Genomic DNA, 17,066 nt, shown 5'->3' with positions numbered 1-17,066 from the left:
TGAAAAATACAGAAAACCAAAATAAAAGACAATTATACAATTTACCCGTTGCTAGTTAATTAGCTATTAGGATTCCTACAATTAGGAATTACTTATTACTGAATACATACACTTATCCCATTTCCTCTACATATGTGTATTTTATTTTTTGGCTCAGTTATGCTTTCTTACACACACCTATTCTTAACTTTATCCTGTTATTTTCTGAAAACCATTTTATTTTGCATAGAATGCTTCAAATTCTTACCCCATGCACTAAAACACTAGCCATCTCTCTTCTTAAAGTTTCCTAAGAGGACAAGCTCCACCAGGCAGGCTTTTAAATTCTACCAGATGAATTCATGATGAAATCAATTATTTTTCTGCCAATATTGAACACTGTGGTCCCGGTTAACATGCTTTGCATAGGACTTCCCTGGTGGCGCAGTGGTTAAGAATCCGCCTGCCGATGCAGGGGACACGGGTTTGAGCCCTGGTCCGGGAAGATCCCACATGCCGCAGAGCAGCTAAGCCTGTGCGCCACAACTACTGAGCCTGCGCTCTATCTAGAGCCCGTGAGCCACAACTACTGAGCCCGAGTGCTGCAACTACTGAAGCCCACGCGCCTAGAGCCCGTGCTCTGCAGCAAGAGAGGCCACTGCAATGAGAAGCCCGCTCACCACAACGAAGAATAGCCCCCGCTCGCCGCAACTAGAGAAAGCCCGCGCGCAGCAACGAAGACCCAAAGCGGCCAAAGATATATAAATAAATAATAAATTAAAAAATGCTTTAAAGTGCTTAGCATGACTGATACCTAAATTACACTGATTTCTTTTAATTGATCAAACAGATATTTTCACATGAATAAGATAAAACATTTGCTGGAATTTTAAGGTTTCAAATAAAAAGTTAACTGTTTTCGCCACTAGAGGGAGCAGAGAAAGTGCAGGTTCAGTTGTCAAACTGCTGAGGGCGGCATGTGGGAAGCTCCTCACAGAGAGAAGCAGTTGGTCTTTTACACTGATTGAATCTTTCATAAAACATTATTTTCAGAGCTCTGGCATATACTGCTTGACCCTATTTATATGAATTGGCCAAAAGAATGAATGTATAGGCAACTAATTATATATTAGATCCCCTTCAATGATCTTTTATTTTTTCTTGAGATTTTTCTAGGTGAACATTTGGTTTTCAGGGATGGTCAATTTCTAGAGCCAGCAGGGTGACCACTTTAGGGTTTGTTTTCTGATGCATCAGCTAGTTCTTATCACTTATCAGGAGAATTATCAAGTGCAATGGACTAAATGTTTGTGTCCCCCCGCAAAATTCATAAATTAAGCCCTAACCCTCAATGTGATATTAGAGAGATGGAGCTTTCTGGAGGTAATTAGGTTTAGATGAGGTCATGGGGAGTCCACATGAGGGGATTCATGCCCTTATAAGAAGAGGAATAACCACCTGAGGTCTTTCTCTGCCATGTGAGAGCAAGGCAGCCATCTGCAAGCCAGGAAGAGGGCCCTCACCACAACCTGACCAAGCTGGCATCCTGACGTCAGACTTCTCAGTCTCCAGAACTGTGAGAAATGACTGTCTGCTACTGAAGCCACCCAGTCTATGGTATTTTGTTATAGGAGCCTGAGCTCAGATACCAAACAACCTACAAGTTTGCTGCCTTGGGGAAAATTCAGTAAGTGCATATTGAGCACCTATTATGTGCAATGCACCACGCCTTAAGCCCCACAGGACACTAAAAGCAATAATACCGGAAGTGATAAATAAGAGGGACTGAAGTAGGAAGTTATAAGCTAAGGAGACAATGCTGCTGTAAATAACTAGGGAAGGAGCTGGAACACTAAGGTCCATGGGCCAAATTCAGCCTATAGTTGTTACTGTACATAAAGTTGTACTGGAACACAGCCACGCTCACTCATTTATGTGTTGTCTGTGGCTGCTTTCTCATTGCAATGGCAGAGTGAAGTAGTTGTGAGAGACTGTACAGCCCACAAAGCTGAAAATATTTACTATTTGGCCCTTTACAGAAAACGTTTGTCAATTCCTGGTCTATCCAGGGTAAGGGTGATAAAGGACTAAATTAAGGACATGCCAAAAGGAATAGAAAGAAGAGAAACAAATTGATAGGGTGTATATTAGCACATTTGTGATAAAAAATTCCCATAGCTCATGATATGTTCTGCCTTTACAACCCAAAAGAATTAGAAATCTGAAAGGTATGTGGCATAAAACTTGCTTGGTTATTAACGCTCTCATTATAAAAACAATTTGAAAGAGATGTAAATGCATTTCTTTGTCTTTACCTCCAACAAAAGATCAATTAGTGGAGTCTGCTTGCTGGCAGGGGTAAGACAGAGGTTGTCTATTATTAAGACCCGCATGAAGTCAAAAACGAACTTTTTAGCAGGGTGATTGGTCAGGTATGTCTTGACACCCACGTTGCAGTACTCTGATTGGCTTCTGTTCATCCCTGTGTCTGCTGCAAAGGCTTTAAACTCTTCCGCTGGAGATCCAACTTCATCATCAAGATCAGTCACCTAATAAAATCAAGTGGAAATATATCCTAGTCACATTCGATTTCATTTGATGTTTTTACTTCCACCAAATTGTAGCAGCAACAGTATTTTTGTTCAGTGTTTACCTCCTATTAAGCTATTCAGTGCATTACATCGTTCACTTTGCTTTACTTATTTTCTCTTTTCAGGGTGGTAATCGGGCACCATATGTCACGATTACTCAACACATGCTCTTTCTAATATTAAACTACTCACTGGCCACTAACCATATAACTGCTTTATGTTGAATTTTATCTCTATTGTGGATAACTGAACTTGAAATAAATGAAATAATAAAATGAGAATGACTATATTTGCTTATTTAAAACATACCTACTGAGAAGTCAAGTGTTATAGACTTTCAGATAAAAATCTGGCATAATGATTGTACCCAAGGGCTGACCCATTTTTGTAGGTAAAAAAAAAAAAAAGAACCCAAATAAGTAAGCAATACGAAACTAGTACCAAGTTTGAGCCAACAGAAAAAGAAGGATTAGAAGACAGATTACAAGACGCTGACAAGGAAAAAACATCAAAATATTACTAAAATCTTTTTTTACCTAAAATGTGGATTCTAAAATTATAAACAAGCCATGGTGTTAAGGTCATGTGCTATATTTGCTTTTTTCCTAAAAATCGCCATAATTTTAGAACGAGTATTTCACCATTATACATGAAGAAAAATTAGTATGAAGAAGATACCTTATTCCAGCCTCTCGAGTAAGTGGTAGAAGTAAGACAAAACATCATGAAATTCTGAAGTTCTATGGAAGAACAACCGGCTTTTGGGTTCGTTTTATAGGACAAAAGAAGTATTTATACTACGTATGATTACAGTCTAATAACTTTCTCTTTAGTGCAAAATATGAAAAATAACCGTTGAACAAAATAGAAAAAGTTGAACAGAAGGGACAAACACACATGTCATTTCTTATAAAGACAATCAATCCTGTAATTAATTTGTAAAGACTAAATGCAGGAGATGCCTAATTCCTGATATAAATGAAGTGGAAATAAATTTGGTCTGACTAGAGTTCTGTAACCTGATTTCACAACTATACAGCTATCATTAAATATAAGAAGAAATGGATCAACAACTACATGAAGATGGAATTCACTAATGAGGGACTTACAAGAATATGGTAAATGAAAACAGGAAGTAGAATTCACTGTTATTTCAAGGGAAAGCAGAAGGAGCGTGTGGGGAGCCAGATACCAGATAATGATGTAAGAGATGAAGCAGAAAGTTATGAAACTGTAACTTGGTGAGAAGCTTAAAAAATTGGCCAAAAAAATCTGCTAACCATTGGAGCAGACTAATTCCAGTTTTGATATTTTCCTCCCCCTTTCCTACCATCTCTGAGTAAGGGCGAATGTTGAAGGGGAAGACCGTGGCTGCTAATGCACACAGGAAGTCAGGGCTCATCCACATGGAGGCCAGGTCTGGGACATTGTGATACAAGTATCTAAAGAACTGCATCAGGGTCACAGGATATTCCCGGAGCCAAGATCCCTCTTCTTCTGACTGCCAAGGCTGTCATGGGGACAAGAGAGGAAACAACATGTTAGAAAAACTGACACTACTAAAAGTTACTCACTACTCTTCTAAAACCAGATAAATTGATGGTCCAGAACTCTTGTAAACCACACACAGGAGCAAACACACAGGCCAACAAATCTAGAAAGCTAAAACAAAGGTGATAGCCCTAGAAACTGACAGAATGTTTTTCTATTCATTTGAGTACTCACAGCTCAGTAACTAGAGTCAATGGTTTTGATTATTCATCATTATCAACATGAATATGGCTGGAGCCAGTAGTGGCTCTATTCCCATCAAAGTTGCCCCATCCTCCATCACGCCAGAGAGTTAGGATTAAGATAAAAATGGGGAAGTTGGGCTTCCCTGGTGGTGCAGTGGTTAAGAGTCCGCCTGCCGATGCAGGGGACACAGGTTTGTGCCCCGGTCCGGGAAGATCCCACATGCCGCAGAGCAGCTGGGCCCGTGAGCCATTGAGTGTAAAGTAAATGTGTGAGTAATCCTAGATAAAATAGGGAATGGGGAGATCTGAAAAGAGCTAAAGAACAAATGCCCTGTCTAAATGTGTTAACATTAAAATAGTTTCAGACACATAGACTGATGATACTGAATAGGGAGTCTAGAAAGACACCCCCACATATACAGTCAATTAATATTTGATAAGAGAGCCAATAATACTCAATGAGTAAAGGACAGCCTCTTCAACAAACAGTGCTGCGAAAATTGGATAACCACAGACAGAAAATAGAATTGGACCCCTATGTTACACCACCCACAAAATTAACACAGAATGGATTAAAGACTTAGACATAAGACCTGATACTGTAAAAATCCTAGAAAAAAAAAAAAAAAAAAAAAAAAAAAAAATGAGGAAGTTACTTGACCTTTCTGAGCCTCCTACTGTCATATAAAAAATGAGAACAGTGCTCTTAACCATTATGCAACTGTGATATTGTGATTCATAATAAGAAATATATATTTAGTCTTTGTTCCATTTCAGGCACAGAGATCCTAAAACCCTTGGCATTTCCTAAGTGATAAAAGAGCCATAAATGTGTCTTTTTGTTAATCATAACAAGCTGCTTTCCACCACACTTGAGTTTATGTTGATGGGCTGTCTTGCCGGGGGAACCAACCATGGCACTAGAGGGCTGGAAGTTAACTGAACCTGTTCCCCACAGCCCCCAGGGATGAAGAGGGGCTGGAGACCAGGCTCAATCACCAGTGACCAATGATTTAATTAATCATGCCTGTGTAATCAAGGTGCCATAAAAATAAAAAACACAGGGTTCAGAAAGCTTCTGGACTGATGAACACGTTGAGGTGCTGGGAGAGTAGCAGGACGGAGAGGGCATGGAGGCTCCGTGTCCCTTCCCACCTTGCCCTATGCACCTCTTCCATCTGGTTGTTCCTGAGATACGTCCTTTTATAATAAACTGGTAATCTAGGAGGTAAAATGTTTTCCTCAGTCACGGGAACCTGAAATTTATAACTGGTGAGTCAGAAACACAGGTAACAACCTGGACTTGTGACTGGCATTTGAAGTGGGGCAGGGTTGGTGGGGGGGAGGGGTATCTTGTGAGACTGAGCCCTTAACCTGTGGTACCTGATGCTACCTCCCAGTAGATAGTGTCAGAACTGAATTGAACTGTTGAACACCCAGCTGGTGTGGTGAAACCTTCCACATACTTGGTGACCAGAAGTGTCAGAAGTAAAGTAGCGTTGTAGTAGAATATTGAATAAAGTAGACACATAGGAGTTGTTTTTCCTTAAAAGCCTTACAACAATAACAGTGATGATGATGATAAAAGAGTAACAAAAAAAGAATATATTTCAACAACGCTTATCTTCTGATACTTCCCCAGAGAGTGGCTTCTTTTTCAGCTTAGATTTTTATAATTGTTTATGAATAAAAACCAAAACAAGAATCCCAAAGCATTCTAAATTAACACATTTAATAGTAACGTTCTTTTCTTAGATGGCATAAGAATAGTTTTGACTAAAATCAGATTTATCAGGTACTTGTAATCCAAAGAGTCTGGTTAATAATTCCTCTTACAATGTGACCCCAAATCGTGTAAACAAATTAAATCATTATTCACGGTATTCCTGTAAGAAAGGTAGGAACATACATTTTGTCATTTACTCTTTCAATTAGAATAGAAATAATTAGAATAGAAAACATAAAAACAAATACAAAATAAAACTTGCACTGATAACATTTTAAATCTCTAAATGAGAGTGATTTTAAAAGTTCAAACAACATATTGCAATGACATTCAGTACAATATATATTCGTTATATACACTTATACATTGAAATATGTATTTTATAGCGCTAACAGCATCAGTTAACACTTATGAAGTGCTTACTCTACACCAGGCACTCTTGTAAGTGCTTTGTGTATACACAAACTCATACATCCTCACAAGAGTCCTAAGAGATAAATTCTATTATTACCAGCATTTTATACATAAGGAAATGACGCACATGAGGTTAGTATGTCTGAAGTACCAGAGTAGGGATTCTGAACCTAGCTCCCGAGCTCAGGATCTTAACAACTGCATGGTCTTTTCTTACACTAAAGATAACAAAACACAGAGGCTGAGGTTCCAGAAACCACATAGTAAATAAAGAGTTATGACAGCAAAGGATTCTTCTATTTTAAAAAATATCACAGGCAGGAAGAACTACCGACAGGTATCAGTATCTCAGGAACTTACTGAATTCAGCATGCTGCGGAGCATCCCCAATAATAAAAAAGCAGCTTCTGTGCATACGTTATGGATAGAAGAGACCACAGTTCCACTGGAGGCAGGCACTCCAAAGATAAATGTCCAAATGGAATCTAAATCAAACTGCAGAGGTGAAAGTGAATAAAGATTAGCCATTGCCAATTTTTTTCAGTAGAGACCCTCAAAAGTTCTAATATTCTAAAATTTCTTTGAAATTAATTAGTTTTTTCCGAAGTGAGCAATGACAAAGAGATAGAGACCTAGCACTCCTCCCTCCTATATTTTAAAACTCATTTTTACATTTACAAGACAAAGTGAATATTATGTATCATCCCGTCTTAGACCTATGTTAAAAACATCATTTTCTTTTTTTTCCTAAGGAAAACAAACAAAAATAAAATACTTGCTAATTAGTTAGGCGATGAAATTAAAGAACTGATGGTCTTAAATAAGCAGGATCTTTTTAAAAAGCACATTGAACTTACTCTTTCCCCCACTCTCAGCAATGTTCTAATTCACTTTTAGGTTACATACAGATGAAGATTTGATGAAATAAAAATCAGTCTGAGGAGATTTATTCATAGTAGTTTTATATAACACTTTATGACTATGGTGTCATGCTTATTTTGAAAATTACATAACCAACCAAACTCTGCTAAGCATGAATCTGTACTGTGACTTAATGTATGGGTACAGACTCAGCGTTTTCATTTAAAAGGTTTTGTCAATGACTAGAGTTGATTTGAATAGCATTTTGGCATTATTATGGAAGTATAACTGAGTTTAAAACTAAATTCCTATGTCTTTGCAGTGCCACAAACATGAACTATATAGAAATATCCATGATAGTCTCAGATTAGAAATCAGGTAAAGCCTTACTGTTTTCCTAACGTGGACATTATCTATCATTGAGAATTTAAAAACATTTTTCTAATCAGACTTGTACTAAGAATCCTTTCATACCCACCCAATTTATGGTATGTACACTATTCCATTTTTAATTCTACAGAAATTATATTTCTAGATAAAATCATGTTACTCAAAAGAATTCTTTTGATCACCATTAAAATATCATCCAAAGTCTTCACGCATATATAATCATATAGAGTAACCATAAAGAGAAAAAGACCAAATAGGTAAAAAGGACTTCTTTTTGGGGAAATTTTCTATGGTACTTTCCGATTTTTATGTTCCAAATCAAATCCCAAACGTGAGAAAGGGATGGAACCACTTGATTTTAGTGTGATTAACCCATCACCCTGTGGTGACTTTCTGACAAATGTAATTACACTTACACCCTACTAGATAATTCCTACCTGGCAACCCTGCTTACATCGGCTGCTGATGACAGGCACACTGACCTGCAGGTTCTCAGGCAGCTCACTAACTGGCTGCTGCAGAAACAATGCCATGAGGAGAAAATAGAGGGCAGGTACATTAGTGTGTTTAGGAAGGAATGACTGAAGAACTGGAAAACCAGGAAAATGACAAGCATCCCGGTTAATCTCCCTGACAGTCGATCTCCCACCAGCACTCCTGCCCACGTTGAATCCTAAGAGAAGAGGAAACAACGATAAGGACAAAATTAATAATCGATTACCATGCTACGTTAACAAAGAAAGGAGTAATTCAGCATATGTGACATTTCCATCCAGAACATTCACATTAATATAAGTAATTAACTATTCAACTGTTGAATTAATCTTTCAGTCAAAAGTTTTACTTTACTATCTCTTTGACTTTGGCAAGCCTGTCTATTAGGATACAGGTCTCAAAACATAGCTGAGGCAGTCAGATACAAGAGGTAGTATAAATTCTACTCATTAAAAGAATGACCTCCAAAGAGCTCTAACATTTCCCTAAGAAGAAAGTAATATTCAAAACAGCCAGAATTTAAGATGCTACAAAAAAAAGTAACTTAAAAATGCACCAAAATATAGTTAATATATTTCATTTGTCCTGAAAATCGTGATAAACTAATTACCTTAAATGATCTATGAATCAAGAGACAAGACAAAATGAATATGCAAAATAATCTTTCCTCACAACATGATCTGTAACTCTGCTGGAAAGCTGTCTGGCAGTGGGATAGCAAGTCTGAACCCACTGTCACTGTGGTTATCTGAACATCCAAAATCAGTCTAGAACCACGGCTCTACCAGGAGATGATCACTGCTTATTAATGTGGCTTACAGCACCAGCCTTTCTATCAATCCTGTTTCCTCCTTTATATAACTAACTAACTAACTTTGGGAAACAACTCAAACATCTAGTTGTTTTTTTTTGTTTTGTTTTTTTTTTTTGCGGTACTCAGGCCTCTCCCATTGCTGAGCACAGGCTCTGGACGCGCAGGCTCAGCGGCCATGGCTCACAGGCCCAGTTGCTCCGCGGCATGTGGGATCTTCCTGGACCGGGGCACGAACCCGTGTCCCCTGCATCGGCAGGCGGACTCTCAACCAGTGCGCCACCAGGGAAGCCCTCAAACATCTAGTTCTTTTGCCACCCCAAACCTAGTACAGTGCTCAGTACAGAAGAAATGTTGGCTAGAGATTCAATGGAAAACTTCTGCAAACAGCAAGATGAAAGATTGACTTTTACTCTGAAACAATTTTTATTTCAAATGAATATTCACATTTTTTTCCAAGTTCTTTTTTCTATGATGAAGTAAGCACATACTTGTTACTACTTAAAATAATGAAAGAGAAATTTGTATCTAGGTGGCTTTTTAAACAGTTCATCTAAATCAATTGCTCAGTGTGATATGAATTAATCTTCTAAAGCATGCTTTTCTAATTAACAAAAAATTGGACAGCAAATTACCAACCTCTTTCATGTATCATCTCATTTCTTAGACAATGGGCATGTAAGAAACTGCTATTATCCTTTTTATAATGTAGAAAATATGCAATTTGTTCAAAGTCATAAAGTTAATGAGTGGTGGCACCAGGACTTGAAGCCTGTAAAGCTAAACTGTCTCTGTTGGCCTTCTCTATGACACTGTCACATTTCTGAAAAACTGGCTGCATTAGGATGCTGGGTGATTTTTGTTTGTAGTAAATTCTAAATGAAATCATGAATATAAAAAAGTCTGAGCCTTAAGAAATCAAAATACATAAAGTGGTATTTTATACATTGAGTAGGAAAAGAAATTTTGATCAAATTATATGTCCTAAATGAAAACCAATACTAGCATTTATTTTCCTTTCCAAATTTTCACACTCTATTTCCACCCCATAATTGATATTAAGGAATATCTAATATGTTATTAGCAGTTAAGCATTAATTTAGATTCAAGTTACAGCTACATGGAAGGTATTTTTATAAAGAAAAATCTGACAAAAAACTAAGAAATATGAATAAAACATTCAAAAACTTTAGGTTGTTCATCATATCAAAGAGAAACAGAATCAAATGAGATGATATATCTATATATATGTAGATATAGATATACATCCGTATATATACACAAGTATGTATGTATCAGATAGATATTCAGGGAAAGTTATATTAAATTTAATCAAATTTAAATTAAACTTAAATACCTAGATTTCTCTTTTAGAACCAAAGCAGCATATGCAATATACAAGCAGGTATCAATGAAGCACAAATAAATTCTAAGACATGAAGTCAGGTAGGTCAGAAAAGTTAAAAGCACCTTTTCCTGCTATTACTGAAGTGATGTAGGACAGAAAAAAGGACAGAACTGACTGTCAGAAGACAGATACTCAGACATATTACTGTCTGACACAGGAAGCTTATGTATTTAACAGTATTATTTTCCTAATTAGAGAGAAATTAATTCTTAATGTATACTCATTAGGTTTATTTCCTATAATACATAACTTATATACCATAAAATACATACACCCGTGTCTGGAATCCTGAAGGCAAGTGCGATGACATATGTTAAATAATTTTGCAAACTGCAAAGTCCTAGGTGAAACTCAGGTATTATTTTGGCCTTCAGTAAGAAGCAGTGCTGTCAATTAGCATTTAAAACTCTTACATTCTCCGAACTCACACTGAATTGTGCCTTTCACTATTTATTCTCTTAGTAGCTACTAGCTACTATTAAGGTCAAAAAGTTAAATTTCTTGCTACGAAACTGTTTATGACACTTGTTGGCTATATCTTTCTCCCAGAGTCAAGGCAAAACAGCAATCTATTTTTCAGATCATAAAGTCTCTATAATGATAATAATTTAAAATGCTTTTTTTTTTTTTGCGGTACGTGGGCCTCTCACTGTTGTGGCCTCTCCCGTTGCAGAGCACAGGCTCCGGATGCGCAGGCTCAGCGGCCATGGCTCACGGGCCCAGCCGCTCCGCGGCATGTGGGATCTTCCCAGACCGGGGCACGAACCTGTGTCCCCTGCATTGGCAGGCAGACTTTCAACCACTGCGCCACCAGGGAAGCCCTAAGATGCATATTTTAAAGCAGACAATTTTCTTGAGAAATCATTTCACAGTGAATTTCTTTCTTCATCACAAAGTTCCTTGAGACGTTTTTCACATGTGAAATAACAATAAAATAATCCTATGGTGTAAGCTCTATCTTCCTACCATTTGCTTTAACATTTGACAAAGTAGTGCAGGTTGCACCTAGGTATTGATACTTGAACTTTTTTTTTTTTTAACAGATAAATTACATATTAAATTCTGATACCTAATTTTTCCACCTGACAGGGTAAATAGTTATTCTTAATGCTTATTGCAGAATACAATTATATATGATTTTAAACTGTAATGTTATAAAGACAAATATATTTTTTAAATACTTTAAGAACTGAATGACTATAATTTTCAATAAAAACATTATCTTAAATATATATTTTCCAAAATAAGGAATTAATATGAACAGAAATATATACCAGTTCAAATAAATCTAACACAGGAAACTGTAATTTTCTAATATTGTTTAAATGCTCAGTTCTGTGTTGAAAACAGCATAGAACCAATAAGCAGAGAATAAGGAGCTTTGGCTGAAACTTCAATGAGCTTAAATATTTGTGTGGCAATATAACATAACTATTAAAAGCATGGGTTTTGGATTGAGCGACCTGGAGTCAGATTTTTTTTTTTTTTTTTTTTGAGGTAAGCGGGCCTCTCACTGTTGTGGCCTCTCCTGTTGCGGAGCACAGGCTCCGGACGCGCAGGCTCAGCGGCCATGGCTCATGGGTCCAGCCGCTCTGGAGCATGTGGGATCTTCCCGGACTGGGGAACGAACCCGTGTCCGCCCTGCATCGGCAGGCGGACTCTCAACCACTGCGCCACCAGGGAAGCCCTGGATTCAGATTTTGACACTTCTTACCTGACAAGTGACTTCACCCCTATGCCTTGACTTTCTCATCTGTAAAATGGGTATTTATATATCATAGTGCTACTGTGAAAATGAAATAAGTTATTGTGAAACTGAAAAGTGTTTGTAACTGGTACAGAATAGACGCTCAAAATATTATTATTAAGTCAGTTCTGATAATTTGCAAATTATTTATAGATCAGAAAGGGGACTATACAACAAAAAGAAATCATAAGAAATTTACTTGAGTTTTCACATCTTAATATCCTGTCTCTGACTTCAGTTTGATTTGCAATTAAAAAAGCCAAATTTGAAACTTTTTATTCTTTTTACTCTACCATTAATCAAAATTCATGACTCAATGGTTGTTAGACAAACTGAAGAGTATAAGCTTATATAAGATTTAAACACAAAACACAAAACAGCTTATTTCAAAGCAGCTGACTGTAAAAGTCCCATACCTAATACAGTCCCGATCTTATTGGTTAAGACGGAATCTGTCTGTTCCAGCCACCCTCCACCACTGAGTCCTTCCTTGAACTTGATGAGAATAGACTGATTACTCAGTAGGACGACAAGAATCCTCATGGCTGCCGTAACTGTGGTGGAATGCAAGTGTTCTTCCATAAACATCATAATCCAGTCAAAACCCAGCGTCCTGACCAGCTCTTCGCAAGCTCTATTCAAAGACAGATGGATTAAACAAAACAAACATTAATTTAAAGGATTATGATTTCAAATTTAAAAAAATAAGACTAGTTTCATTCTTGAGATACGATAACTTTCAGGGTTTAAAAAAAATCTATTAAAAGTCAGTGGCAAATCTTTCTTTTGTCTACCATGAATTAACTAGTAGTAGCAACTATTACCATCAATGCTCAAAAGATTTTACTTACTGCAAATTAATGCTTGTCTTTTCTTTAGATGTGTAAACCAGTTTTAGTAAGATATCTAGAAGTCTGTTCCTCAAAAGTATAAGATTGGCAGATACAAGACCTCCAAACTCTTCTTCAGTTCCTACAATGAAAATAAATACATTAAATTGCCCTAGTCGATAAACTAGGATAAAATATCCAACACTGTTCTAGGAAATCTCACTGAAACACACCTTTCAGAAAACATTTTCTCTAGGAGTACTTTCCACTCAAGTGAACAAGAAAAAGGGTCCAACATTTCTCTTTAGAATCCTGAAAACTGTTCATTTACTTAAGACATTATCTAAACAAGTGATAATAAAGACTGTGAACCCCTTTTTTATATTAATATTCCCTTCTCCTACCAACAGGGGTAAAGTAATCAAACGAGGATCACATGAACAAAAATAACAATGCAAACCCTTAATTTCTAGTCTTTTTGAAGGACTGAAATGGTTAAAATTTCCAGATTTAAAAATGAAAAGAGGGGCTTCCCTGGTGGCGCAGTGGTTGAGAGTCCGCCTGCCGATGCAGGGGACACAGGTTCGTGCCCCGGTCCGTAAAAAAAAAAAAAAAAAAAAAAAAAAAAAAAGAAAAGAGGAAGCATAAATTATTCAATAATTATAATACATAAAGTAAAGTGAGAATTAAATAGCACAGACAAGAGGGAAAGGCACACAAATGCACAGGAGAACTTGGGGAAGAAAGGAAGGAAGACAGAAAGTTTACGGTTCTCAATGGATAGTACTGGAAGCACAAGGGACTGGGATCAATGGCCTAGTGTTGCAGGCCCAGCTCTGCCACTAAGAGCTCGGGGTTAGTAAGTCACAATCCATATGCTTTCTTTCCTTTACTCTATAATTGAAGCTCAGGCTAAAGTTTAATGACCATGGTTATATGCTTTTACTTGTTTGGGCAAGGGACTATTTTTACTTTTAAATAGTATCTTTTAAAATGCTAACTTAGTGCCTTAATCATTGAGATGGGTGCTTTAAGCTTACCAAGGGGAACTCAAGATTCCCTCCCAGGCTAACAGGCATAGGACTGGTAATTTACAGATTGCCTTGTTGACAAATGGAATGGACAACCTAATTGACAAATGAATTACTTCCTTTCAATAAAATGACAATCCACATAGAAATTAAGAATTCTCCTTAGTTTTTATGCCTATTTTTTTCACTGTCAGTTATGTCCCGTTAATTTTCAAATACAGTTTTAAAACAATTAACTCTGAAAGAAATTTCCAGGTTAACTTCTTTCCATTCGAACTGATGCTTTACTCCACATTGCACTGTGCTTTCATGCAATTTATTTTATTTTGCATTAATTATTATATCACCGTTCAGCATTATTCAAGCCATTTTTTTGGCAGGTGTATCCTGAATACTATGTAAGCTACATGAAAGAAAAAACTATGGTTTTAATTTTTTGGAACATCCTGTTATACTTAAGACGGTCCAGTCCACACAATTAAACAATCAAGGTCATATACTAACAAGACCAGCAATATGCTTCTGACTTTCTCTATTCTTTCAAATGGCAATAAACTGATGAGGAGAAGACTAGTCTAATCAACTTGGCAGATCAAGAGAAAATTTTCCTAATTTATACATCCCTGCTACCGCGCTCTTGTCAAAAAAAGTTTACAGCACTAGTTGTAGTTATTGAATTCAATGGCCAGCAAGAAATATGGAGACTAGAGAAATATTTTTCCCATATCTTTTTTTTTTATACTTGAAATAAACATGTTATACAGTTCCAAAGATTTTAAAAGGACTTTCCTTTTTTTTTTGGCCGCATGGCACGGCATGTAGGATCTTAGTTCCCCGACCAGGGATCGAACCCGATCCCAATGCAGTGGAAGTGTGGAGTCTTAACCACTGGACTGCTAGGAAAGTCCCAGGACTTCCCTTTTTAATTCCTATTTACTTGGCTTATATTAATTCAGAACTTAGAAATAATCTTTGTATAAGGTAGAATAGTGCAGTGGTTTAGAATGTTAGTATTCAGGATGGCTTAGAATGTTGGACTACCTGAGTTCAAATGCAGTAGTATGATCTCAGGTAAGTTTCTCTTAAACCTTCTGGGCCTCAGTGTCCTCACTTTTTGTAAAACTGTGATAACAACAGGACCAATTTCATAGGACTGTTATAAGATTATATAGAGCACTTAACAGTGCCTGGCAAATATTAAGCACTAAATAAGTGTTATCCATTGATTTGATCTATATGCTTCTCACCCACTGCTAATTTGCTTCACCAAAGAAATATCAACATTCTTCCAAATGGTAGGAAGTAAGTGGTTACTGGCCTTATATTCTGCTCTATGATTAGTAGAAGTCAGCCTCTCAAATCTCTGTTTCACCTTTGAAAAACATAATTACACCACTTTCTCTTCTTATTCATGAAGCACCAGAGAGGCTGTGCTCTGACTGATACAGCCAAAATGGAAGAGAACTCCCAGATGGATAGGGTCATAAGAGTTTTAAAGGAAATCATTTATGTGACATAATTTGGGAATAATGTAACAGGATAATAATGTAAATAATGCTGAACAAATATAAAATATTGTGAATTTAATTACAGGTTAATCTAAAGGTTCTTTTGATGTTTTCCAAGCAAATCTCCTGCTCTTGAATACACAACTGGAAAAATACATTCTAACAAGAGAAAAATACGCTTCAAGGGAGGAAAGATTTTTTTTTCAAAAAAAAAAGTGGTTGTCATGGGCCCAGGAACTACAACTTAAGAAAATTTTATTCTACACTTACATAAAGTGATTCTAGTAAAATGTTCTTTCCCTCAATGACTATTAAATATTTAACAGGGAAATAAAAATAACCGCAATATAGATACAATTCACTTTAGCAAGAATCAATGTTTCTGAAGAGTTTTATATAAATTAAAAAAAAATAATGTTCAAAAATTAACTGGAAGAGTTTATTATTTAAAGGAACATTGCTATAAATCCTGTAAAAATAAGAAAGATTTTATTTTTAAAGTAAATTCACACCCTATTCAATCTGTAGGTAATTCTGTACTTCTGCATATTGTAGAGCCTTGGTCTAAGACAAATAAATCTGTGAAAGACCAAAAAAAGTAATGTAAGGAGAAAAGTAATATAACAGTGTCACATATAATTCAGGTCCAACTTGTGTCAGAAGAAAACAGGGTATAGTAATTACGTTCCAAGCTCCAGAATTGACTCACCAGTGTCAGGCTTCTCTTCATGGTTTATTTCCATAACTACAAATTTCTCACAAACTGCAAAGGTTGGTAAAGTAGAAGAAATAAACTGGCCAAACCTTTAAATACAAGAAAAAAGAGGTTATAGATTTTATTTTTTCTCTCTCCGAAACAAACAATACTAAGAAACAAAAAGCAAAGAAATGGAAACCAAAACAGTACTTCTTATTTTAACTAATCTTTTACAGACCTCACATGATTGTATTTCATTTGCTTCCCCTCGAACTGTTGCAATTAACATTATATAATGTTTTAAAATACGTATAGGGAAAAATACACTTCATCAGAAATATGAGTCCTTTAATGCACTAATCTAAATTTCAAAAACCAAATGGTATGATCCAAATTAAAATGTCCTAACATTATCTATATGGATCTACTGTAGCCTAGTAGTTAAGTACTTGGGTTTTGGAAACACAGGTAAGATTAAAATCCTAGCTCTATCAGTTTTTAATCATGTTACTTGGGGCAAGTAGCTTAACCTCTCTGGGCTTTAATTTCTTAATTTGTAATGCAGAGAAAAATAAAAGCCTTGATAGGTTTCAGTGATAATTTCAGCAAAGTGATCATGATAACACCAGGATAAGACCTAAATAAATATTGTTAATAATAATGACAAGCTCCAAAATAATTTTTAAACTCCAGTTTTAAATCTGTCACCAAGTTTAAAAAAAATGCTTTCAAGATAACTGTATATAAAATGAGTGATTTATGTGCTACACCAATTAGAGATTAGTTTACTGGGAATACTCTAGCGATAATGTGTGATTTCGCCTGCAATACCTGAGCAATTA

The 17,066-nt window shown here is 36.3% G+C and overlaps 1 protein-coding gene across 9 annotated transcripts in view; it reads right to left on the bottom strand.

Annotated features, from left to right (window-relative positions):
* The window catches only part of WDFY3 (WD repeat and FYVE domain containing 3), a 232,523-nt gene that overhangs the window by 76,272 nt on the left and 139,185 nt on the right, over positions 1-17,066 (bottom strand). For 8 of the 9 annotated variants that reach the window (XR_003005819.1, XR_003005820.1, XR_003005821.1 and 5 more), the window contains 7 exons: positions 16,237-16,331; positions 13,010-13,130; positions 12,575-12,792; positions 8,135-8,370; positions 6,807-6,941; positions 3,901-4,080; positions 2,295-2,528 (listed from right to left, as the gene is read on the bottom strand). Coding sequence is in view for 6 of the 9 variants with exons in the window: in XM_024764205.1 (XP_024619973.1) it covers positions 2,295-2,528; positions 3,901-4,080; positions 6,807-6,941; positions 8,135-8,370; positions 12,575-12,792; positions 13,010-13,130; positions 16,237-16,331 (1,219 nt within the window). In the remaining 3 variants the exon portion in view is untranslated. The remainder of the gene's footprint in view (positions 1-2,294; positions 2,529-3,900; positions 4,081-6,806; positions 6,942-8,134; positions 8,371-12,574; positions 12,793-13,009; positions 13,131-16,236; positions 16,332-17,066) is intronic. The other variant, XM_024764208.1, reaches the window with a different exon arrangement.

The sequence above is a fragment of the Neophocaena asiaeorientalis genome, unplaced genomic scaffold (assembly GCF_003031525.2).
Source record: "Neophocaena asiaeorientalis asiaeorientalis breed wild unplaced genomic scaffold, Neophocaena_asiaeorientalis_V1.1 scaffold296, whole genome shotgun sequence".
NCBI lineage: Eukaryota > Metazoa > Chordata > Mammalia > Artiodactyla > Phocoenidae > Neophocaena > Neophocaena asiaeorientalis.
Note: the sequence above shows the minus strand (reverse complement) of the source record. Positions and strands in the feature narration are given on the sequence as shown.